The sequence below is a fragment of the Saccoglossus kowalevskii genome, chromosome 18, assembly GCF_978046115.1.
Source record: "Saccoglossus kowalevskii chromosome 18, keSacKowa6.1, whole genome shotgun sequence".
In the NCBI taxonomy this organism is placed as follows: domain Eukaryota; kingdom Metazoa; phylum Hemichordata; class Enteropneusta; family Harrimaniidae; genus Saccoglossus; species Saccoglossus kowalevskii.
Genome location: NC_140658.1, coordinates 29,822,482 through 29,847,623, shown reverse-complemented (window position 1 = coordinate 29,847,623; position 25,142 = coordinate 29,822,482). Strand labels below are relative to the sequence as shown.

Genomic DNA, 25,142 nt, shown 5'->3' with positions numbered 1-25,142 from the left:
TTTCTTTGTTATAACCTTGAGTGGTATCTCCCAGAAGGAAGCATAATAACTCTTCGTTATTCAGTTGCTGGAAGTTATCAGATAAATTTACTTCTTTCATATTCAATAACATTTCACACATTAAGTTTTCCCTTTTTATTTTAAAATTGATTGATTTTGATTATTTTAATTTTATTGAATTTGAATAAGGCATTTGTCCGTAAATGTTTATTGAGTTATGTATTCAATGTCTCATTTATACAAATATTTTCACTGATGGCAATGTAACCCAATCACAGGCTGCTTATAGAGAATGTAGTATTTGATCATGTAACTCTTTCGCAACAGACCAATCATGCTGTGAAATGATCAGAAAATACATAGTCTGATCAATATATGTAGCTTAAGCTGCTGGGCTATTAAGAACATGAGCGTCCATTGAATTACAGAAATGAAAGTCTTTTGTTCTGTACAACTTTTCTTCATTCTCATACCAACCATCAATGCAAAATTCAGGAAAAACTATTTTAATTTCTCTTCTAACTGAGTCTGGTGAGTCTGAAAATTTATAATAATAATAATAATAACTTTATTACACTACTATGCCATCAGAGGGCGCAGTATGGTAAATAAAAAAAAATACAAATCATACAAAAAAATACAGTAGCTAAACTATGATAAGATAAAATTAAAATTAAAAGATGTTAAAAGCTTAATAGGAAAAAAAATTAATGCTAATTACAGGATTCTCCCAGTGTAGAGGTGATAGCTATCATATACCTGATTTCTGTTTTGCCTTATTTAGAAACTTTGCTAGGGGTATGAAACATGTCATAATTTAAATGAAATTGTCTGTTTTATTTAGTTTATTTTTAATTCCTATTTCTTGAAACAGCTCCCCTCTTTCTTTATCGAGAAATTCACAATCTAGGATAAAATGTTGTTCGTCCTCAACTGAATTTGTAAGACATTTTTTTACAAAATCGCTCTTCCGTGGGAATTTGTGGTCGTTGTTGTCTGCATCTTTCCAATTTCTAAATTGCGATCACTAAGCCTTAATTTACTCACAATTCTCCGAAGGCTGAAGTTTGTTATTTCGGTTAGGTAAGTTTCTATTTTCAAAAACGATTTAAACAATTTATATGTTCTCATTTTATTGCCATCTTTTACTGTATTCTGTAACTTCTGTATTGGTACAATCCGATATTAAAATCTGATTTGATACGATGAAACATGATTAGCAATGCTCAGCTCATCAATCATGACCATGTGATTGATTAAGAATGAAGCCACGACTGCAAAATTTGAGACATTTAATTCAGTTTGTGAGAGGCCAGAAAACTAGGTCCTTTGAATGATTTACACAGACATTAAGACATTCAATGGTAACTAACCTGAACCATGTACTGCATTCTGTGTATCTGACAAACCATACTTGGCTCTGATTGACTCTGGTGCGATTTCCTTTTCTCTGAAGAAGCAATCACATGAAGGTAAAATGGATCAATTTCAATATTTTCAGTACAAGATTTTGTTGAATAGACAAACAAGTTTTGGTGATTCTGAGAAATCTTAAGTTCTCCATAAAAATGGTGTATGGAAGGTTGATTTTAATGCAGTCACGATTTAACTTGATCAATATGCTACCCTGGGGAGTCCCTCAGTTGACATATAATTGGTGGCAGCTATGGGACCAGTAATTCAAATTAGTCAATGTTACCATGAAGAGTCCTGCTCAGTTGACACTTAGTGGAAATGATGAAACCGTTGACCTAACAAGTCAATGTTATGCTGGGAGGTCCTAAAGTTGACATTACTGAGGCAGCAGTCGGACCAATGATCTATTTTAGTCAATGCTTGATGTTATATGGTGGGATTTAACTATTTATATGTATTATCTTATGGAGTCTCATGCAGTAGAATGCTGAGAGTGGTAATCTGTCTATGTAATTTAATTCAATAAGTTCAATGTTTCTTTTAGTCTAGAAGTTGTACCTGCAAAATCCTCTCAAGGCTGGGTTGTCTTTATATATACCTGGATATTTTGGTTGGTCCCATTAACTGCCTCCATCGACTGATAGCATCTTCTCCAGCTAATGCATGTGCACTTATGGGTCCACTAGTCATGTAATCAACCAAGCGATGGAAAAATACTTTTCCTTTAATAGATAATATGAAAGAACACTTATATATTCAGTGTGTTAATCTAATTCTGGTCCGGATGTCATTGAGGTGAGAGTGTTATGTCTAGGTGTGATGGCTGTAACATAATAGCGATGATTGTAAGCTAAGGTCATACAGGTCTGGGTGTGATGTCATTGAGGTCTGGGTATGATGTCATTGAGGTCTGGGTATGATGTCATTGAGGTCTGGGTATGATGTCATACAGGTCTGGGTGTGATGTCATTGAGGTGTAATGGCTGTATAGCTGTAACGTCATAATGGTGGTGGGTCTGGTGAGGTCTGGGTGAGATGTCATTGAGGTGTAATGGCTGTATAGCTGTAACGTCATAATGATGGTGGGTTTGGTGAGGTCTGGGTGTGATGTCATTGAGGTGTAATGGCTGTATAGCTGTAACGTCATAATGGTGATGGGTCTGGTGAGGTCTGGGTGTGATGTCATTGAGATATAATGGCTGTATAGCTGTAAGGTCATAATGGTGGTGGGTCTGGTGAGGTCTGGGTGTGATGTCATTGAGATGTAATGGCTGTATAGCTGTAACGTCATAATGGTGATGGGTCTGGTGAGGTCTGGGTGTGATGTCATTGAGGTGTAATGGCTGTATAGCTGTAACGTCATAATGGTGGTGGGTCTGGTGAGGTCTGGGTGTGATGTCATTGAGGTGTAATGGCTGTATAGCTGTAACGTCATAATGGTGGTGGGTCTGGTGAGGTATGGGTGTAATGTCATTGAGGTGTAATGGCTGTATAACTGTAACGTCATAATGGTGGTGGGTTTGGTGAGGTCTGGGTGTGATGTCATTGAGATGTAATGGCTGTATAGCTGTAACGTCATAATGGTGATGGGTCTGGTGAGGTCTGGGTGTGATGTCATTGAGGTGTAATGGCTGTATAGCTGTAACGTCATAATGGTGGTGGGTTTGGTGAGGTCTGGGTGTGATGTCATTGAGGTGTAATGGCTGTATAGATGTAATGTCATAATGGTGATGGGTCTGGTGAGGTCTGGGTTTGATGTCATTGAGATGTAATGGCTGTATAGCTGTAACGTCATAATGGTGGTGGGTCTGGTGAGATATGGGTGTGATGTCATTGAGGTGTAATGGCTGTATAGCTGTAACGTCATAATGGTGGTGGGTCTGGTGAGGTCTGGGTGTGATGTCATTGAGATGTAATGGCTGTATAGCTGTAACGTCATAATGGTGGTGGGTCTGGTGAGGTCTGGGTGTGATGTCATTGAGATGTAATGGCTGTATAGCTGTAACGTCATAATGGTGATGGGTCTGGTGAGGTCTGGGTGTGATGTCATTGAGATGTAATGGCTGTATAGCTGTAACGTCATAATGGTGGTGGGTCTGGTGAGGTCTGGGTGTGATGTCATTGAGATATAATGGCTGTATAGCTGTAACGTCATAATGGTGATGGGTCTGGTGAGGTCTGGGTGTGATGTCATTGAGGTGTAATGGCTATAGCGTCATAAGGGTGGTGGGTCTGGTGAGGTCTGGGTGTGATGTCATTGAGATGTAATGGCTGTATAGCTGTAACGTCATAATGGTGATGGGTCTGGTGAGGTCTGGGTGTGATGTCATTGAGATATAATGGCTGTATAGCGTCATAAGGGTGGTGGGTCTGGTGAGGTCTGGGTGTGATGTCATTGAGATGTAATGGCTGTATAGCTATAGCGTCATAAGGGTGGTGGGTCTGGTGAGGTCTGGGTGTGATGTCATTGAGGTGTAATGGCTGTATAGCGTCATAAGGGTGGTGGGTCTAGTGAGGTCTGTGTGTGATGTCATTGAGGTGTAATGGCTGTATAGCTGTAATGTCATAAAAGTAGTGGGTCTGGTGAGGTCTGGGTGTGATGTCATTGAGATGTAATGGCTGTATAGCTGTAAGGTCATAATGGTGGTGGGTCTGGTGAGGTCTGGGTGTGATGTCATTGAGATATAATGGCTGTATAGCTGTAACGTCATAATGGTGGTGGGTCTGGTGAGGTCTGGGTGTGATGTCATTGAGATATAATGGCTGTATAGCTGTAACGTCATAATGGTGATGGGTCTGGTGAGGTCTGGGTGTGATGTCATTGAGGTGTAATGGCTATAGCGTCATAAGGGTGGTGGGTCTGGTGAGGTCTGGGTGTGATGCCATTGAGATGTAATGGCTGTATAGCTGTAACGTCATAATGGTGGTGGGTCTGGTGAGGTCTGGGTGTGATGTCATTGAGATATAATGGCTGTATAGCTATAGCGTCATAAGGGTGGTGGGTCTGGTGAGGTCTGGGTGTGATGTCATTGAGGTGTAATGGCTGTATAGCTGTAAGGTCATAATGGTGATGGGTCTGGTGAGGTCTGGGTGTGATGTCATTGAGATGTAATGGCTGTATAGCTGTAACGTCATAATGGTGATGGGTCTGGTGAGGTCTGGGTGTGATGTCATTGAGATATAATGGCTGTATAGCTATAGCGTCATAAGGGTGGTGGGTCTGGTGAGGTCTGGGTGTGATGTCATTGAGGTGTAATGGCTGTATAGCTGTAAGGTCATAATGGTGGTGGGTCTGGCGAGGTCTGGGTGTGATGTCATTGAGATATAATGGCTGTATAGCTGTAACGTCATAAGGGTGGTGGGTCTGGTGAGGTCTGGGTGTGATGTCATTGAGATGTAATGGCTGTATAGCTGTAAGGTCATAATGGTGGTGGGTCTGGCGAGGTCTGGGTGTGATGTCATTGAGATGTAATGGCTGTATAGCTGTAACGTCATAAGGGTGGTGGGTCTGGTGAGGTCTGGGTGTGATGTCATTGAGATGTAATGGCTGTATAGCTGTAACGTCATAATGGTGATGGGTCTGGTGAGGTCTGGGTGTGATGTCATTGAGATATAATGGCTGTATAACTGTAACGTCATAATGGTGGTGGGTCTGGTGAGGTCTGGGTGTGATGTCATTGAGGTGTAATGGCTGTATAGCTGTAACGTCATAATGGTGATGGGTCTGGTGAGGTCTGGGTGTGATGTCATTGAGATGTAATGGCTGTATAGCTGTAACGTCATAATGGTGATGGGTCTGGTGAGGTCTGGGTGTGATGTCATTGAGATGTAATGGCTGTATAGCTGTAACGTCATAATGGTGGTGGGTCTGGTGAGGTCTGGGTGTGATGTCATTGAGATATAATGGCTGTATAACTGTAACGTCATAATGGTGGTGGGTCTAGTGAGGTCTGTGTGTGATGTCATTGAGGTGTAATGGCTGTATAGCTGTAATGTCATAAAAGTAGTGGGTCTGGTGAGGTCTGGGTGTGATGTCATTGAGATGTAATGGCTGTATAGCTGTAAGGTCATAATGGTGGTGGGTCTGGTGAGGTCTGGGTGTGATGTCATTGAGATATAATGGCTGTATAGCTGTAACGTCATAATGGTGATGGGTCTGGTGAGGTCTGGGTGTGATGTCATTGAGGTGTAATGGCTATAGCGTCATAAGGGTGGTGGGTCTGGTGAGGTCTGGGTGTGATGTCATTGAGATGTAATGGCTGTATAGCTGTAACGTCATAAGGGTGGTGGGTCTGGTGAGGTCTGGGTGTGATGTCATTGAGATGTAATGGCTGTATAGCTGTAACGTCATAAGGGTGGTGGGTCTGGTGAGGTCTGGGTGTGATGTCATTGAGATATAATGGCTGTATAGCTGTAACGTCATAATGGTGATGGGTCTGGTGAGGTCTGGGTGTGATGTCATTGAGATATAATGGCTGTATAGCTATAGCGTCATAAGGGTGGTGGGTCTGGTGAGGTCTGGGTGTGATGTCATTGAGGTGTAATGGCTGTATAGCTATAGCGTCATAATGGTGATGGGTCTGGTGAGGTCTGTGTGTGATGTCATTGAGATGTAATGGCTGTATAGCTGTAACGTCATAAGGGTGGTGGGTCTGGTGAGGTCTGGATGTGATGTCATTGAGGTGTAATGGCTGTATAGCTATAGCGTCATAATGGTGATGGGTCTGGTGAGGTCTGTGTGTGATGTCATTGAGATGTAATGGCTGTATAGCTGTAAGGTCATAATGGTGGTGGGTCTGGTGAGGTCTGGGTGTGATGTCATTGAGGTGTAATGGCTGTATAGCTATAGCGTCATAATGGTGATGGGTCTGGTGAGGTCTGGGTGTGATGTCATTGAGGTGTAATGGCTGTATAGCTATAGCGTCATAAGGGTGGTGGGTCTGGTGAGGTCTGGGTGTGATGTCATTGAGGTGTAATGGCTGTATAGCTATAGCGTCATAAGGGTGGTGGGTCTGGTGAGGTCTGGGTGTGATGTCATTGAGATGTAATGGCTGTATAGCTATAGCGTCATAAGGGTGGTGGGTCTGGTGAGGTCTGGGTGTGATGTCATTGAGGTGTAATGGCTGTATAGCTATAGCGTCATAATGGTGATGGGTCTGGTGAGGTCTGTGTGTGATGTCATTGAGATGTAATGGCTGTATAGCTGTAAGGTCATAATGGTGGTGGGTCTGGTGAGGTCTGGGTGTGATGTCATTGAGATATAATGGCTGTATAGCTATAGCGTCATAAGGGTGGTGGGTCTGGTGAGGTCTGGGTGTGATGTCATTGAGATGTAATGGCTGTATAGCTGTAACATCATAATGGTGGTGGGTCTGGTGAGGTCTGGGTGTGATGTCATTGAGATGTAATGGCTGTATAGCTGTAACGTCATAAGGGTGGTGGGTCTGGTGAGGTCTGGGTGTGATGTCATTGAGATGTAATGGCTGTATAGCTGTAACGTCATAATGGTGATGGGTCTGGTGAGGTCTGGGTGTGATGTCATTGAGATGTAATGGCTGTATAGCTGTAATGTCATAATGGTGGTGGGTCTGGTGAGGTCTGGGTGTGATGTCATTGAGATGTAATGGCTGTATAGCTGTAACGTCATAATGGTGATGGGTCTGGTGAGGTCTGGGTGTGATGTCATTGAGATGTAATGGCTGTATAGCTGTAACATCATAATGGTGGTGGGTCTGGTGAGGTCTGGGTGTGATGTCATTGAGATGTAATGGCTGTATAGCTGTAACGTCATAATGGTGGTGGGTCTGGTGAGGTCTGGGTGTGATGTCATTGAGATATAATGGCTGTATAGCTGTAACGTCATAATGGTGATGGGTCTGGTGAGGTCTGGGTGTGATGTCATTGAGGTGTAATGGCTGTATAGCTATAGCGTCATAATGGTGATGGGTCTGGTGAGGTCTGTGTGTGATGTCATTGAGATGTAATGGCTGTATAGCTGTAACGTCATAAGGGTGGTGGGTCTGGTGAGGTCTGGATGTGATGTCATTGAGGTGTAATGGCTGTATAGCTATAGCGTCATAATGGTGATGGGTCTGGTGAGGTCTGTGTGTGATGTCATTGAGATGTAATGGCTGTATAGCTGTAAGGTCATAATGGTGGTGGGTCTGGTGAGGTCTGGGTGTGATGTCATTGAGGTGTAATGGCTGTATAGCTATAGCGTCATAATGGTGATGGGTCTGGTGAGGTCTGGGTGTGATGTCATTGAGGTGTAATGGCTGTATAGCTATAGCGTCATAAGGGTGGTGGGTCTGGTGAGGTCTGGGTGTGATGTCATTGAGGTGTAATGGCTGTATAGCTATAGCGTCATAAGGGTGGTGGGTCTGGTGAGGTCTGGGTGTGATGTCATTGAGATGTAATGGCTGTATAGCTATAGCGTCATAAGGGTGGTGGGTCTGGTGAGGTCTGGGTGTGATGTCATTGAGGTGTAATGGCTGTATAGCTATAGCGTCATAATGGTGATGGGTCTGGTGAGGTCTGTGTGTGATGTCATTGAGATGTAATGGCTGTATAGCTGTAAGGTCATAATGGTGGTGGGTCTGGTGAGGTCTGGGTGTGATGTCATTGAGATATAATGGCTGTATAGCTATAGCGTCATAAGGGTGGTGGGTCTGGTGAGGTCTGGGTGTGATGTCATTGAGATGTAATGGCTGTATAGCTGTAACATCATAATGGTGGTGGGTCTGGTGAGGTCTGGGTGTGATGTCATTGAGATGTAATGGCTGTATAGCTGTAACGTCATAAGAGTGGTGGGTCTGGTGAGGTCTGGGTGTGATGTCATTGAGATGTAATGGCTGTATAGCTGTAACGTCATAATGGTGATGGGTCTGGTGAGGTCTGGGTGTGATGTCATTGAGATGTAATGGCTGTATAGCTGTAATGTCATAATGGTGGTGGGTCTGGTGAGGTCTGGGTGTGATGTCATTGAGATGTAATGGCTGTATAGCTGTAACGTCATAATGGTGATGGGTCTGGTGAGGTCTGGGTGTGATGTCATTGAGATGTAATGGCTGTATAGCTGTAACATCATAATGGTGGTGGGTCTGGTGAGGTCTGGGTGTGATGTCATTGAGATGTAATGGCTGTATAGCTGTAACGTCATAATGGTGGTGGGTCTGGTGAGGTCTGGGTGTGATGTCATTGAGATATAATGGCTGTATAGCTGTAACGTCATAATGGTGATGGGTCTGGTGAGGTCTGGGTGTGATGTCATTGAGGTGTAATGGCTATAGCGTCATAAGGGTGGTGGGTCTGGTGAGGTCTGGGTGTGATGTCATTGAGATGTAATGGCTGTATAGCTGTAACGTCATAATGGTGGTGGGTCTGGTGAGGTCTGGGTGTGATGTCATTGAGATATAATGGCTGTATAGCTGTAACGTCATAATGGTGATGGGTCTGGTGAGGTCTGGGTGTGATGTCATTGAGATATAATGGCTGTATAGCTATAGCGTCATAAGGGTGGTGGGTCTGGTGAGGTCTGGGTGTGATGTCATTGAGGTGTAATGGCTGTATAGCGTCATAAGGGTGGTGGGTCTAGTGAGGTCTGTGTGTGATGTCATTGAGGTGTAATGGCTGTATAGCTGTAATGTCATAAAAGTAGTGGGTCTGGTGAGGTCTGGGTGTGATGTCATTGAGGTGTAATGGCTGTATAGCGTCATAAGGGTGGTGGGTCTAGTGAGGTCTGTGTGTGATGTCATTGAGGTGTAATGGCTGTATAGCTGTAATGTCATAAAAGTAGTGGGTCTGGTGAGGTCTGGGTGTGATGTCATTGAGGTGTAATGGCTGTATAGCGTCATAAGGGTGGTGGGTCTAGTGAGGTCTGTGTGTGATGTCATTGAGGTGTAATGGCTGTATAGCTGTAACGTCATAATGGTGGTGGGTCTGGTGAGGTCTGGGTGTGATGTCATTGAGATGTAATGGCTGTATAGCTGTAACATCATAATGGTGGTGGGTCTGGTGAGGTCTGGGTGTGATGTCACTGAGATGTAATGGCTGTGTAGCTGTAACGTCATAATGGTGGTGGGTTTGGTGAGGTCTGGGTGTGATGTCATTGAGATGTAATGGCTGTATAGCTGTAAGGTCATAATGGTGGTGGGTCTGGTGAGGTCTGGGTGTGATGTCATTGAGATATAATGGCTGTATAGCTGTAACGTCATAATGGTGGTGGGTCTGGTGAGGTCTGGGTGTGATGTCATTGAGATGTAATGGCTGTATAGCTGTAACGTCATAATGGTGATGGGTCTGGTGAGGTCTGGGTGTGATGTCATTGAGATGTAATGGCTGTATAGCTGTAACGTCATAATGGTGGTGCGTCTGGTGAGGTCTGGGTGTGATGTCATTGAGATATAATGGCTGTATAGCTGTAACGTCATAATGGTGGTGGGTCTGGTGAGGTCTGGGTGTGATGTCATTGAGATGTAATGGCTGTATAGCTGTAACGTCATAATGGTGGTGGGTCTGGTGAGGTCTGGGTGTGATGTCATTGAGATGTAATGGCTGTATAGCTGTAACGTCATAATGGTGATGGGTCTGGTGAGGTCTGGGTGTGATGTCATTGAGATGTAATGGCTGTATAGCTGTAACGTCATAATGGTGATGGGTCTGGTGAGGTCTGGGTGTGATGTCATTGAGATATAATGGCTGTATAGCTGTAACGTCATAATGGTGATGGGTCTGGTGAGGTCTGGGTGTGATGTCATTGAGATGTAATGGCTGTATAGCTGTAACGTCATAATGGTGGTGGGTCTGGTGAGGTCTGGGTGTGATGTCACTGAGATGTAATGGCTGTATAGCTGTAACATCATAATGGTGATGGGTCTGGTGAAGTCTGGGTGTGATGTCATTGAGATGTAATGGCTGTATAGCTGTAACGTCATAATGGTGATGGGTCTGGTGAGGTCTGGGTGTGATGTCATTGAGATATAATGGCTGTATAGCTATAGCGTCATAAGGGTGGTGGGTCTGGTGAGGTCTGGGTGTGATGTCATTGAGATGTAATGGCTGTATAGCTGTAACGTCATAATGGTGATGGGTCTGGTGAGGTCTGGGTGTGATGTCATTGAGATGTAATGGCTGTATAGCTGTAACATCATAATGGTGGTGGGTCTGGTGAGGTCTGGGTGTGATGTCATTGAGATGTAATGGCTGTATAGCTGTAACGTCATAATGGCGGTGGGTCTGGTGAGGTCTGGGTGTGATGTCACTGAGATGTAATGGCTGTATAGCTGTAACGTCATAATGGTGGTGGGTCTGGTGAGGTCTGGGTGTGATGTCACTGAGATGTAATGGCTGTATAGCTGTAACGTCATAATGGTGGTGGGTCTGGTGAGGTCTGGGTGTGATGTCATTGAGATGTAATGGCTGTATAGCTGTAACGTCATAATGGTGATGGGTTTGGTGAGGTCTGGGTGTGATGTCATTGAGATGTAATGGCTGTATAGCTGTAACGTCATAATGGCGGTGGGTCTGGTGAGGTCTGGGTGTGATGTCACTGAGATGTAATGGCTGTATAGCGTCATAAGGGTGGTGGGTCTGGTGAGATATGGGTGTGATGTCATTGAGGTGTAATGGCTGTATAGCTGTAACGTCATAATGGTGGTGGGTCTGGTGAGGTCTGGGTGTGATGTCATTGAGATGTAATGGCTGTATAGCTGTAACGTCATAATGGTGATGGGTCTGGTGAGGTCTGGGTGTGATGTCATTGAGGTGTAATGGCTATAGCGTCATAAGGGTGGTGGGTCTGGTGAGGTCTGTGTGTGATGTCATTGAGGTGTAATGGCTGTATAGCTGTAATGTCATAAAAGTAGTGGGTCTGGTGAGGTCTGGGTGTGATGTCATTGAGGTGTAATGGCTGTATAGCGTCATAAGGGTGGTGGGTCTAGTGAGGTCTGTGTGTGATGTCATTGAGGTGTAATGGCTGTATAGCTGTAATGTCATAAAAGTAGTGGGTCTGGTGAGGTCTGGGTGTGATGTCATTGAGGTGTAATGGCTGTATAGCGTCATAAGGGTGGTGGGTCTAGTGAGGTCTGTGTGTGATGTCATTGAGGTGTAATGGCTGTATAGCTGTAACGTCATAATGGTGGTGGGTCTGGTGAGGTCTGGGTGTGATGTCATTGAGATGTAATGGCTGTATAGCTGTAACATCATAATGGTGGTGGGTCTGGTGAGGTCTGGGTGTGATGTCACTGAGATGTAATGGCTGTGTAGCTGTAACGTCATAATGGTGGTGGGTTTGGTGAGGTCTGGGTGTGATGTCATTGAGATGTAATGGCTGTATAGCTGTAAGGTCATAATGGTGGTGGGTCTGGTGAGGTCTGGGTGTGATGTCATTGAGATATAATGGCTGTATAGCTGTAACGTCATAATGGTGGTGGGTCTGGTGAGGTCTGGGTGTGATGTCATTGAGATGTAATGGCTGTATAGCTGTAACGTCATAATGGTGATGGGTCTGGTGAGGTCTGGGTGTGATGTCATTGAGATGTAATGGCTGTATAGCTGTAACGTCATAATGGTGGTGCGTCTGGTGAGGTCTGGGTGTGATGTCATTGAGATATAATGGCTGTATAGCTGTAACGTCATAATGGTGGTGGGTCTGGTGAGGTCTGGGTGTGATGTCATTGAGATGTAATGGCTGTATAGCTGTAACGTCATAATGGTGGTGGGTCTGGTGAGGTCTGGGTGTGATGTCATTGAGATGTAATGGCTGTATAGCTGTAACGTCATAATGGTGATGGGTCTGGTGAGGTCTGGGTGTGATGTCATTGAGATGTAATGGCTGTATAGCTGTAACGTCATAATGGTGATGGGTCTGGTGAGGTCTGGGTGTGATGTCATTGAGATATAATGGCTGTATAGCTGTAACGTCATAATGGTGATGGGTCTGGTGAGGTCTGGGTGTGATGTCATTGAGATGTAATGGCTGTATAGCTGTAACGTCATAATGGTGGTGGGTCTGGTGAGGTCTGGGTGTGATGTCACTGAGATGTAATGGCTGTATAGCTGTAACATCATAATGGTGATGGGTCTGGTGAAGTCTGGGTGTGATGTCATTGAGATGTAATGGCTGTATAGCTGTAACGTCATAATGGTGATGGGTCTGGTGAGGTCTGGGTGTGATGTCATTGAGATATAATGGCTGTATAGCTATAGCGTCATAAGGGTGGTGGGTCTGGTGAGGTCTGGGTGTGATGTCATTGAGATGTAATGGCTGTATAGCTGTAACGTCATAATGGTGATGGGTCTGGTGAGGTCTGGGTGTGATGTCATTGAGATGTAATGGCTGTATAGCTGTAACATCATAATGGTGGTGGGTCTGGTGAGGTCTGGGTGTGATGTCATTGAGATGTAATGGCTGTATAGCTGTAACGTCATAATGGCGGTGGGTCTGGTGAGGTCTGGGTGTGATGTCACTGAGATGTAATGGCTGTATAGCTGTAACGTCATAATGGTGGTGGGTCTGGTGAGGTCTGGGTGTGATGTCACTGAGATGTAATGGCTGTATAGCTGTAACGTCATAATGGTGGTGGGTCTGGTGAGGTCTGGGTGTGATGTCATTGAGATGTAATGGCTGTATAGCTGTAACGTCATAATGGTGATGGGTTTGGTGAGGTCTGGGTGTGATGTCATTGAGATGTAATGGCTGTATAGCTGTAACGTCATAATGGCGGTGGGTCTGGTGAGGTCTGGGTGTGATGTCACTGAGATGTAATGGCTGTATAGCGTCATAAGGGTGGTGGGTCTGGTGAGATATGGGTGTGATGTCATTGAGGTGTAATGGCTGTATAGCTGTAACGTCATAATGGTGGTGGGTCTGGTGAGGTCTGGGTGTGATGTCATTGAGATGTAATGGCTGTATAGCTGTAACGTCATAATGGTGATGGGTCTGGTGAGGTCTGGGTGTGATGTCATTGAGGTGTAATGGCTATAGCGTCATAAGGGTGGTGGGTCTGGTGAGGTCTGGGTGTGATGTCATTGAGGTGTAATGGCTGTATAGCGTCATAAGGGTGGTGGGTCTAGTGAGGTCTGTGTGTGATGTCATTGAGGTGTAATGGCTGTATAGCTGTAACGTCATAATGGTGGTGGGTCTTGTGAGGTCTGGGTGTGATGTCATTGAGATGTAATGGCTGTATAGCTGTAACATCATAATGGTGGTGGGTCTGGTGAGGTCTGGGTGTGATGTCATTGAGATGTAATGGCTGTATAGCTGTAACGTCATAAGGGTGGTGGGTCTGGTGAGGTCTGGGTGTGATGTCATTGAGGTGTAATGGCTGTATAGATGTAACGTCATAATGGTGGTGGGTCTGGTGAGGTCTGGGTGTGATGTCATTGAGATGTAATGGCTGTATAGCTGTAACGTCATAATGGTGGTGGGTCTGGTGAGGTCTGGGTGTGATGTCATTGAGATGTAATGGCTGTATAGCTGTAACGTCATAATGGTGATGGGTCTGGTGAGGTCTGGGTGTGATGTCATTGAGATGTAATGGCTGTATAGCTGTAATGTCATAATGGTGGTGGGTCTGGTGAGGTCTGGGTGTGATGTCATTGAGATGTAATGGCTGTATAGCTGTAATGTCATAATGGTGGTGGGTCTGGTGAGGTCTGGGTGTGATGTCATTGAGATGTAATGGCTGTATAGCTGTAACGTCATAATGGTGGTGGGTCTGGTGAGGTCTGGGTGTGATGTCATTGAGATGTAATGGCTGTATAGCTGTAACGTCATAATGGTGGTGGGTCTGGTGAGGTCTGGGTGTGATGTCATTGAGATATAATGGCTGTATAGCTGTAACGTCATAATGGTGATGGGTCTGGTGAGGTCTGGGTGTGATGTCACTGAGATATAATGGCTGTATAGCTGTAACGTCATAATGGTGATGGGTCTGGTGAGGTCTGGGTGTGATGTCACTGAGATGTAATGGCTGTATAGCTGTAATGTCATAATGGTGATGGGTCTGGTGAGATATGGGTGTGATGTCATTGAGATGTAATGGCTGTATAACTGTAACGTCATAATGGTGGTGGGTCTGGTGAGGTCTGGGTGTGATGTCATTGAGATGTAATGGCTGTATAACTGTAACGTCATAATGGTGGTGGGTCTGGTGAGGTCTGGGTGTGATGTCATTGAGGTGTAATGGCTGTATAGCTGTAACGTCATAATGGTGATGGGTCTGGTGAGGTCTGTGTGTGATGTCATTGAGGTGTAATGGCTGTATAGCTGTAATGTCATAAAAGTAGTGGGTCTGGTGAAAATTCAATGCTTGTATCTCTGTGAACCTGTGAACCTGTGATGGGTATATTACCTTTGTGTTCAGCATAAAAGCGTTCCGCATCATATTTTGTCCATTTTAAAACTTTAGATCTTATAAATAAGAAATTGTTTTCCAAAATGACCTTCTTGATTTCCTATGAATAAAACACATGGAACTGGATCACAAACAACTCAAAGTCCGTGTATGCATGGTGGTATGAATATCTATGTGATGATCTAGCTGTTGGCAATGAGATGCATACTTTCTTAGATTGCAGGAACCCAGAGATTGAATCTGCTAGGTGCAAATTTATGGGAGTAATCTCAATGCACAAACAATTTCTAAGTTTGCCTAAGCAGATCATGTTTAGGAAACTGATGAGTTCAAAAGATAGTTTCATTGCCAGCAGTCTAGGAGTCTATAGACATAAAATCTTAGAAATGTATGCATCTTTTTAATTTTTATTTTATTATTGTTGAATTTGTGCGTTACTATGTTGGTTTTTGGCCATAAATTATGTAATTTCTTACATTATTTTGAATCAAATATTCTATTCTATTCTATTCTATTCTATTCTATTCTATTCTATTCTATTCTATTCTATTCTATTCTATGTAAATGACATTAAAACATCTTTATGACCTAACAAGTCTCTTAAGCACAAGTCTCCCATGTCTGCTATATGCAGACGACCTCATAGTGTTGTCCCAATCACATAACGGCTTACAAAATGCCATAAATTCTCTTGAAGCTTACTGTCAGAAATGGAAACTCAATATTAATATCTCTAAGTCGAAAATTGTCATGTTTAATAGGTCAAAAAAATCACAGGACAAATTAAAATTCTATGTTTATGGGCAGGAAATTGAAAATACAAAAACCTACACATATCTCAGCATTAAACTACTCAAATCAGGTAAATTCATCGGAGCACAAGAAGACCTCAAAGCTAAGGCAATGAAGGCATGTTTCAAAATGAAACAAATGCTATTCTCAGAAAAATTAATTCCAACCAAAACATACTTAAAAATGTTTGATGCAATTGTAAAACCAATTATGCTTTACTGCAGTGAAATTTGGACGAGCGAGAACGTCAACAAATCGCATCTAATGGCAAATCTGTCTACACCAATGGAAAAAGTACAAATACATTTCTGCAAATACCTTCTAAAAGTAAATAGCAAAGCAAGTAATTTGGCACCTACTAGAGTTGGGAAGATATCCACTCCTAGCAACAAGCTTAAAATATATGATCAAATATTGGATCAAAATAAATAATTCTAACCCAAATTCGCTAGTGTATGAAGCTTACAATCTTGGAATACATCTTAATAAAAAAAGAAAAGACCACTGGGTAACAGACATAAAACAAAATTTAAAAAATTTAAATATGGGAATATTTGGGAAAAACCATCAATCTCAGGATGACGAAAAAATCACTGAAACAGTAACAAGCAAACTAGAACAATCCTTTGAAATACATAGCATAATACATTACATAATAATAATAATTTATTGACACAACACAGATATAGTACAATACGGCAGTATGGCCACTAAATACAACTATTAACTACATTTAAAATAGAAATAACATATTTGGCGAAAGTTATCATAAATGAGTATCCAAAGCACTTAACAAATACGGTAAATGAATTTACATTCTTGATTTAGTTTTTCAAATTCTGGAAAGCTAATATTGTGAAAATGTTTTTCTCTATTTGATTTAATATCTGAGTTTGAACAGTTCATAACATAGTGTTTTTCATCACCCACTTCAGATGAGTCGCACAATTTGCATATTCTTTGTTTTTGATGGATATTATTGTATCGCCCTTTCTCAATTGGCAAGTTATGGCTTGAAATTCTTAATTTTGTAATTGCTGATCTTATTTTATAATTCAAAATTACTTTTAGATAATTTTCAAATTTGTAATTTTTCTTTACCAGTAGGTATGTCTTTAATTTGTTGCCAACATTTTGATTGTTGTTTTTATTAAGTTGCTTCATCCATTCATTATTATATGTATCTTTAAGTTTATTTTGAATAATTCTTTTTATGTTTTTAGAATTTAGATTATTAGCTTCCCAGAGTTTGTTACATTTAAGTGTTTCTAACATTTGTTTTATAAAAGTTACAAATGATTTCTGCCCTTGTTTGTGCAGATCCAGTTCATTGTGTAAAGCTATCTTTGTCAGAATTGGGGACTTTCCATGTGCTATCCTTGCCCAGTAGGAGAACACATTGTTAATTACCTCCAAATGTATGGGGTATCGACCTAATTCACCTTGTGATGCAATGTTTGAGCTTCTTTTGTGGACTCCTAATGCATTCTTGTAGAATTTTAAATGAAGTTTTTCATATTCCAAATTGTCATTTGTGATTGATTTGAGTGTCCCTTTGTGTTCGAAATTGTTGATGGTTTAGGCACCCCATATTTCACTCCCGTATATAAAACTGGTTTTACCATGCTGTCAAATAAATAACATAGTGTGTTAATTTGGGTATTTGCATAAATATTGAATTATGTCTAATTGAGAAGTAGTTTTTTCGTGCTTTCAGAGTCAATGATTTAATGCAGGTTTTGAAGGTACTATTTGCGTTAAAATTGATTCCTAAATATGGTAATTGATTGTCAATCTGTATCTTTTTATTATCAATATAGAAACTCTTTGAATTAGACAGAGGGTTCTCTGAACCTGCCTATTCACATAGTTCATACCCACCATAGACTTCGGTCAGTCAAAATGACTATTTTGAACTGTAGGCATTAATCAGCGATTCTGCCGGTGACGAACTGTAGAACTGTAGGCAGAGTCAGACGCCGATAGGTGGCGGGTTTTCAAAGCAAACAGAAAAATGATGAAAGTCTTTTCCCAGTCCGGGATGAAATACAATAATCACTCAACACCCTAGTTAAGGCCCAAAAAAGGGTGGTGTTTTACCTTGCCTGTGCTGTCACAGGAGCAAGAAGCCAAAATGCTGGTACCGTGACAGGGTTCGGTGTGCCCGAGAAAGCTAGATCCCAACCCAATTCTGGGGGTAGTAAGCTTTCGAAGTAAAGACCGAAACAGTTCTGCATGAGGGCATAGGCCGCAAAGCGGGACCTGGGAGCTTCCAGGGGAGTGCTGACGGTAGAGAAATCTGTCCGCATAATGCTGAGACTGACTTATTGCCTATGCGCAGGGACCCTTGTGGTCCATATATTATTTATATTTATATATTTTTTTATTAGACGCATAAAATCCTTAGGAAAGGATAAAAAGGGTCTTACAGAAAGAAATTAAAAAAAAAACTACAATCTAAAAAAGTAAACAAAAAATAAAAACTTTTCTAAAAAAAAATAAAACAAGTCAAAAACAAAAAAAGACAATTTGCAGCCAATGGTGAATACAGAATATAGATTGAACACAAACCAAGACTGACCCGCTATGACGGGACCCAACCTAAAGAGACCTTCCTCAATGGATTTGGTGTCTGTTAGGTGGTAGTTGATAAAGACGTTCTCCAGAAGCCTGCCCCCCGTGTATGCTCGAAGGGGGCACCTGATGCTAGCACTAGTGAGTTGGCAATCGCACAGACCTCGTGCGCTCGTACTTGGTGTCTCTGCAAGCTCTGTGTCGAGGATTTAATTAAGTTAAAGTATAATAGACCTCTAATACAGTCGCAGTAAACCACAGGGTTATGGAAGTTGGGGAGGCCGGCCTATCCTGCCTGCATGGGTCGTAACACAAAGACATGTGCTTGGCACCCGTCCTGAATCTTTAGTACAGTTTGGTGGCAACTCCGTGCTCGAACCAGGTAGAGAAGCAATTTCTTCTAACCTTACGGGCAGACAAAATATGACAGCCGGGGGATGACGATCGGGTGAGGATCGTGTCCTGGGATTTGGTTCTAGGCGAGAAACCCGATTCGTGTCTTTCGCACAACGTGATTGTTCATAACGGCGGTACATCATTCGAGAAGGACAATGCGCCCAGCTCCGGTCTATGCCTACCTGAGGTGAGGGCCAGTAGGAAGACTATTTTCCACGTCAAAAAATTTGAGTGGTGCTGATCAGAGAGGCTCAAAACGTGGTCTGCTTAGAGCGGACAACACAGCCAACAAGTCCGAGTTCCCTTGTATGTGGTCTTGGCGTCTGGAAAGCAGTAAATAGTCTCCAAATAATAGGACAATCAGCTAGTCTTGTTCCCGTACGTTCTCAATGGTGGGGGACAAGGTCGACCTGTAGCCAACGATCGCTGTGTAGGACAAACCCACTTCGTGAAACAGGTGGACGAAGGAGCCTGCTACCTGGTCAATAGAGGAATGGTATGGATCAATCTCCTTTCCGCTACACCAATCAGTGTATGCTCACAGCCTAGAAATGTAGGCTGCATTGGTAGAATTCCTGTTCGTCCTGGCCAGGACGTTGGCAGCCCGCTCAGATAAAGCTTTTGTATGTGCGGGTCTAATAAGAGCCTCTATGCATGTAAGTGACACCCGCTGGGCTCGTGGTAGTGCGCCGTCTGGTTGGGACAGCAGGTCCGGTAAGTCCGGAAGCACTACTGGTGTTTCGACTAGCATTTCCGACAGAAGTGGAAACTAGGCCTTGTTTGACCAATTGGGTGCGACCAATAACAATATGCAGGTGTGCACCTGTCTAGCTTTTCTCCGGTGCCCGGTGAACTAGCGAGAAGGGAGGAAAGGAGTACACAACTAAGTGGGTCCACAGGGTTAGCAAAGCGACCCAGGCTCCTGGAGTCGGGAGAAGTGTTACGTACGTTGGGAGCTTGGTGTTCCGGGGTGTGGCAAACCGATCTAACCTTGGACTGTCCCACAGCCGAAACAGCCTGGAGGCTTGTATCAGCCACCCCATGTTCTGGAGACGGAGCCGCGTCTGCCAGACTGTTCCTCACCCCTGGAAGGTGGTGTACGGTTAGCTCCACATTATATTTCAGGCACTAAAGGAGGATTTGCTCCACTAGGACTGACAAGAACGAGGAACGCGTCCCCCCCTAATTCTTGAAGGAGACCACCGCTGCGTTGCCTGTGCAGAGCAGGACTCTGTGGTCTCGAACTACGAGTAGAAAGCATGGTAGTGCTAAGTATACTGCTTTCAGTTCGAGCCGGTTGATATGGTTGTCCCAAAACTAATGCGGGGCCATATCCTTGTAAATGTTCATCCAATAGATGCACTCCCCAACCTTGGGAGGAGGCATCAGTTACCAGAGTCATACCTGCGGCGTGCGGGTCCAAGGGGGCCCCTGGCGAGGTTGGCCAGTGACGGCCACCAGGGCAGGGCTTCCTTCACTTGGTCCCAGATCAAGTAGTGCGGCCTGGGGAACGACCCTTAAAACCGAGGTCATCATTCCGATGATCCGCATTAGTTCTCGGAGGGACACTGAGGGAACGCTGACTAAGCATTCGGCTAGGCTGCTTAGCGCTAAGCAACACGCTTGAAATAGCTAAACCAAGCTTACCTCTGTGTCAAAACTCCATGCCCAGGGACACCAACTGTGCGTTGGGTCGAGGTGGGTCAATTTACTAACGAGCCCAACTGGTGAAGTAAATCCTGTGTTAACCTGACGTGTTTGGCTATTAACTCCTTGCCCCGTCCAACGAGGGGACGCAGTGGAGACAGCTCGCTCCGACTGCATCTAATCTACCCAGCCTGCCAGGGACGCAATTTCCCCGATAGTCCTTCGACCAAAGCCCTCAACTCGGAGGCAAACCCGGTGCCGTGCGAGGATGGGTCCACAAAGAGACCCGCAACGGGCCCCATAGAGGAAAGCCTGCAGGGGCACAGCCTCGCTGCAGCCGGTAAAATCGAGTAAACCACCGCCTGAAAAAAAACAGACTGTGAGGATGCCCTCCGATCAGCGGGGGGAGACCAAGAAAAAATATCGGTACTTCCACCATCGAGCCTCCTACTCGACGTCCCGGTACACGAAGTACCGGTAGCCGAGAGTGAGGACTTTACACTCATGCCAAACACGCAACTCACTTTAACTGATTTGTTTACTGGACGCGCGACCTTGCTGTGAAGAAATGAACGACTCGGTCAATCTCAGCGATTTTGATGGTTCTTTAAGAAAAATCTCAGGCCTCAGAACTCCAGTGAAAAACACACACCTTCATGGCAAAAACCCTGAACCCTGCACGCAGCTACAAAAGTATTTCGTTTGCGGGTTCTATGCTGGTAAATTCTGAATATAACCACTGCACAGTCGACTCGAAACACGAGGAGACCAAAAAAAACGGCAGCGAGCCCTGGTGCTGTCATTACATCTATTCATTTCTAAATACATTGTAAATAAAAGACAATATGCATGCATAGTTGCGCCGGGTTTTAATTTCTTGGTTGTGGAAAAAACATTGCACACAAAGGGGAAAATGACGCGAGGGTAAAAAAAAGATAAGAAAAACTTATCCTACCAGCTAGAATGTCGGATGCCGCGGACAGGAAAAAGCAAACGAGCTAGGCAGAGCCGCTCAGAATCATTCATAATCAGAATTTTTGTTTTCTTTACACTAACATTTAATTTCCAGCTTTTACAATAGTTTTGTAATTTAAAAAGGGAGTTTTGTAGTCCAGATTTAGTCTTTGATAGGATGACTATATCATCAGCAAACATAAGGCATGGAATTGGTTCCTTACCCAAAAATGGGCAATCAGCTGTATCTTTCATTAGTGTACCCATCTTCCAATCTAAGATTTTAACTCCTTATACATACTGTTGATGACTTTGTCACTCACCCCATTTCTGTACATTTTGTAAAACAGTCTATTCCTCCAAATTGTATCAAAAGCTTTTGCCAAATCCACAAAACACATATAAAGAGGCTGTAATTTTTTAATAATTTTGCCATTTTTTCTTATTTTGTTATGGTAATTCATAATAGACTTGAGAACAAATACATGATCAGAGGTCCTGCAGTCTTTCTTAAAGCCAATTTGATATTTAGATATAATATTATAATCATTAAGGAACTTGTTTAGCCTGTTATTTAGAATAATCAAAAACAATTTTCCTAAACAGCTCGTTATTGTTATACATCTATAGTTTGAAGGATCATCCTTGTTACCTGATTTATATATTGGTACAATATATCCTTTACTCCAAAGGGATGGGTATTTTTCACCCTGTAGTACTGTATTAAATATTTTGAGTAAATGATGTTTAATGTACATGAAACTGGATTTTATCATCACGTTTGTAATTTTGTCAAATCCACATAGTTTGTTTCAATATGAATATGCATTGTCATAATTAATTTTGAATACACAGTTCTGTGATTGAAACAGTAGTGAAAAGCAGTGTACTGAATGTCCTTGATTGATATAAATATCTTACAAAAAAATGGGTGCCTAATTTGTTCAATTATTCTAAGGGACATAATTTCCAGCTTTATTCAAGTAATTCAGATATTTTAGTATAAAAACAAATGCCTCATCTCATAAAAAAAGTACTGCATTAAGACGTGAATAGATTCATAAAACATGCAAGATCTTGTATTTTGTACAGGTGTCTGTCAAAAATTAATGATTCACTGAGACAAATATGAACTGCCTTATTATATTCATTGTGTAAAAAAATGACAAATGTTGCAAGCTCTGCTGTGTATGCAAATCAACTCAAATAGTTAGTTGGTGTCCAGTCAACAGTACTGTTGCCTCCTGAGAATCTACATCTTCAAACACTGCAATCTTTGTTTTTGAAGTGCGTTTTTAAATTAGTATTATAAAAGCTCTATCATTATGTCCTAATAGCTGAAACAAATTTCTGTGAATTTTTATTTGTCAAATGAACTGATTGTCAAATACAGAATACATATTTTTGAGTACAATTTCCTTTCCAAAATGTGGATGTAACATAACATTTTGCTTTTTATGTATATTTACCTTCCCCGAATGATAAATGAGGAAGGGTAAGGTATAAGAGGGGAGTGTTAGTGCAATCATTTTACTATACATTCTGATTTAATATAAATACTTGGCCAAGTTCAAAAGTTGCGTGTCTAGCTCTTATATTTTTTCAGATATTGGTAAAAAAAGTAGCTTAAAATCTACATTAGTTCTACATGGGATCAGCCTCAACTGACAGACCTGGGTTCAAGCCCAGGACCCGGCTTCATTTCCCCCCTCTTTGCTTCTGTTATTTAACTGTTTGTATTTAATCCTTTTGTATAAGCAACTGATTCTTTCTATTTTTTTTTTTTTTTTGACATTTTTTGCGTTTTTTAAGAAATCAGGGCTCTCTATTCAAAGTAGTGCATGACAGCTCGCAAACCTTGTTGTTCAATTGTTTTCATTTTATTATATATTCTGATTTAAAGCGAGAGGGTCGTTACCTGCGCACACACGGGAATTGAGTCCCAAGCGACGATAACAACACACGCTAAAAATGCAAAGGCTCATGGGTAGACGCTTGTTTGTAAACAATGACACGCTATGGCAACCTGATGCATGCGTCGGTGACGACACTCCCACTTTCATAGTTCAAATTTTGTGTGTCTACCTCAAATATTTTTTAAGATAGTGATAAAAAAGTAGTTTAAATTCTGCATTGGTTATACAAGGGATCCAGCAGACCTGGGTTCAAGCCAAGGACTTCATTTTTTCCCCTCATTGTTTCTGTTTTTCACTGTTTGTATTCAATTCTTTTGTATAAGCAACTGATTCTTCCTGTTTATTTAAATTAAAAAAATTTGAAGCAGATCTTTAATCAAAGCAGTGCATGGTAGCAAACCTGAGAGAATATTTTAATATTTTGAACTATTTTTTTAATACACTATATGTAGATTCTTAAAAAATGTTAAAAGTTGCTGTGTCCAGGTTCTAAATATTTGGAGACATCTGTGGAAATGCCTAAATGTAGCTTAACATGAACATGCTGGCAGCTCTTCAATTCCCTCCATCAACTCTCTGCTATGCAATTTTCCTAGATTTATTTTCAACCGTTAATTATTCATAAATTCATAAATTTGTGTAGTTTTCTTGATTTATTCTGCAGATATCGGTAAAATATAGGTAAGGCTTCGGCAAAATTTGAAAGAGCAACTAATATTCTTCAACATGGTATTTTTTATAGATTTTATTTTTCATTCTGTTCGATCGTTTTTCCCAGTTTAGAAAATATGAGCTGGCTGGAGCCTTCATCCTTTGTCTATTTCTTCCACTAGATACCAGCCGATACCCCCCCCCCCCCCCGCTCATAGGGAGTGCGTGCAGTTGATCATAGTTCCTGGGCTCCCTGTGCTAACAACACGGAAAGCGTTTTATTACAAAATAAAAATCGAAGAAAAAGATTAACAGTTACAGCTATTGTCGCTTTACTCTACCTACATATTTAGATTTTTCCGTCTTACAAATTAGCTTCCAAATTATCTGTTTCTGGCGTAAATTATTTATTTGTTTTGCCAAAAATTTTCTTTCTCGTATAATTCGCCTTCCCCATGCAGAAATGTTAGGCATTCTCTTCAACATGTGAGTGGGCCAATGCCAGGCCGAGCCCAGGTTTTTTCATCGATTTTGACGTCTTCAGTAGGTGTAGAGCAGAAAAAGCCAAAATCCAGCGCTACGTCGTTGGGCCGAGAAGGCGTACATAAACATAAATTGCCGCAGAAAAGAAGAAGAAAAAAGTGTATACCTGAACTTTAAAAGGATGTGCTACTACATCTGGTTTAATGACAGCTAGGGTAAGTTGAAGAGTGTTCTTAGCTCGATGTACGGCCCCCATAATGACACAAATTAGTTAAAATGTAAACACATTTTTCAAATTTGTGCAAAAGAAGCTGACGACATCTTTGATTTCAAGTTGCATGCTGGGTAGCTAATCAAAACTAACGACGTTAGACTCGTACCTTGTCCCACGAGCCTTTGCGTACAGGTCGTTCAAGGTACGATGCTATATAGAAGATAATATTTGGTAATCTTTATTTATTATTTAGTTATTTAAGACTACGATTACCAAATATTATCTTCTATATATCATATTTATCAGTCCGAGCAGCGTTTATTTATTTAAGGTACGATGCTGATGTTAGTGAGATATATTAGATATATTAGGCCAATATAGTTTTGTAATTACATCATTCAAACAATCATGACCGTGTAATATAAGCAACTGGTATTTATTTGTATTCTGTCTTTGCAATGTTTCCTTGTTCGATATAATATAGTTGAGGATGAGCAACATTTTGTAATGAAATGTCCAGCTTACAGTCACCATAGGACAAATTATTCCTGACTTCCTGACAAATTATTCCTGACTGCACAAAATAAAATTCCAAATTTTGATAAAGAAAATAGTCAGAATAAATTCATTTTGATTATGGCAAACCATACTCTAGCACCAGCCTTAGCTGTCTTCTTAAAAAACAGCTATGGAACAAAACAGCAACAACTATCAGTGTATTAGGCCACATTCTGTGTTCATTCT

General features: G+C 42.1%; 1 protein-coding gene across 1 annotated transcript; it reads right to left on the bottom strand.

The window, feature by feature from the left end:
- LOC144357175 (nucleoside diphosphate kinase 6, mitochondrial-like) lies at nt 1-24,495 on the bottom strand. Its single transcript, XM_085492864.1, has 5 exons — nt 24,351-24,495; nt 14,769-14,871; nt 2,015-2,138; nt 1,374-1,450; nt 1-537 (listed from the first exon to the last, which is right to left on the bottom strand). The coding sequence occupies exons 1-5, from the start codon at nt 24,438-24,440 to the stop codon at nt 383-385; spliced, it is 549 nt and encodes a 182-aa protein (XP_085348990.1). The 5' UTR covers nt 24,441-24,495; the 3' UTR covers nt 1-382.
- Between the last annotated feature and the right edge of the window lie 647 nt (nt 24,496-25,142).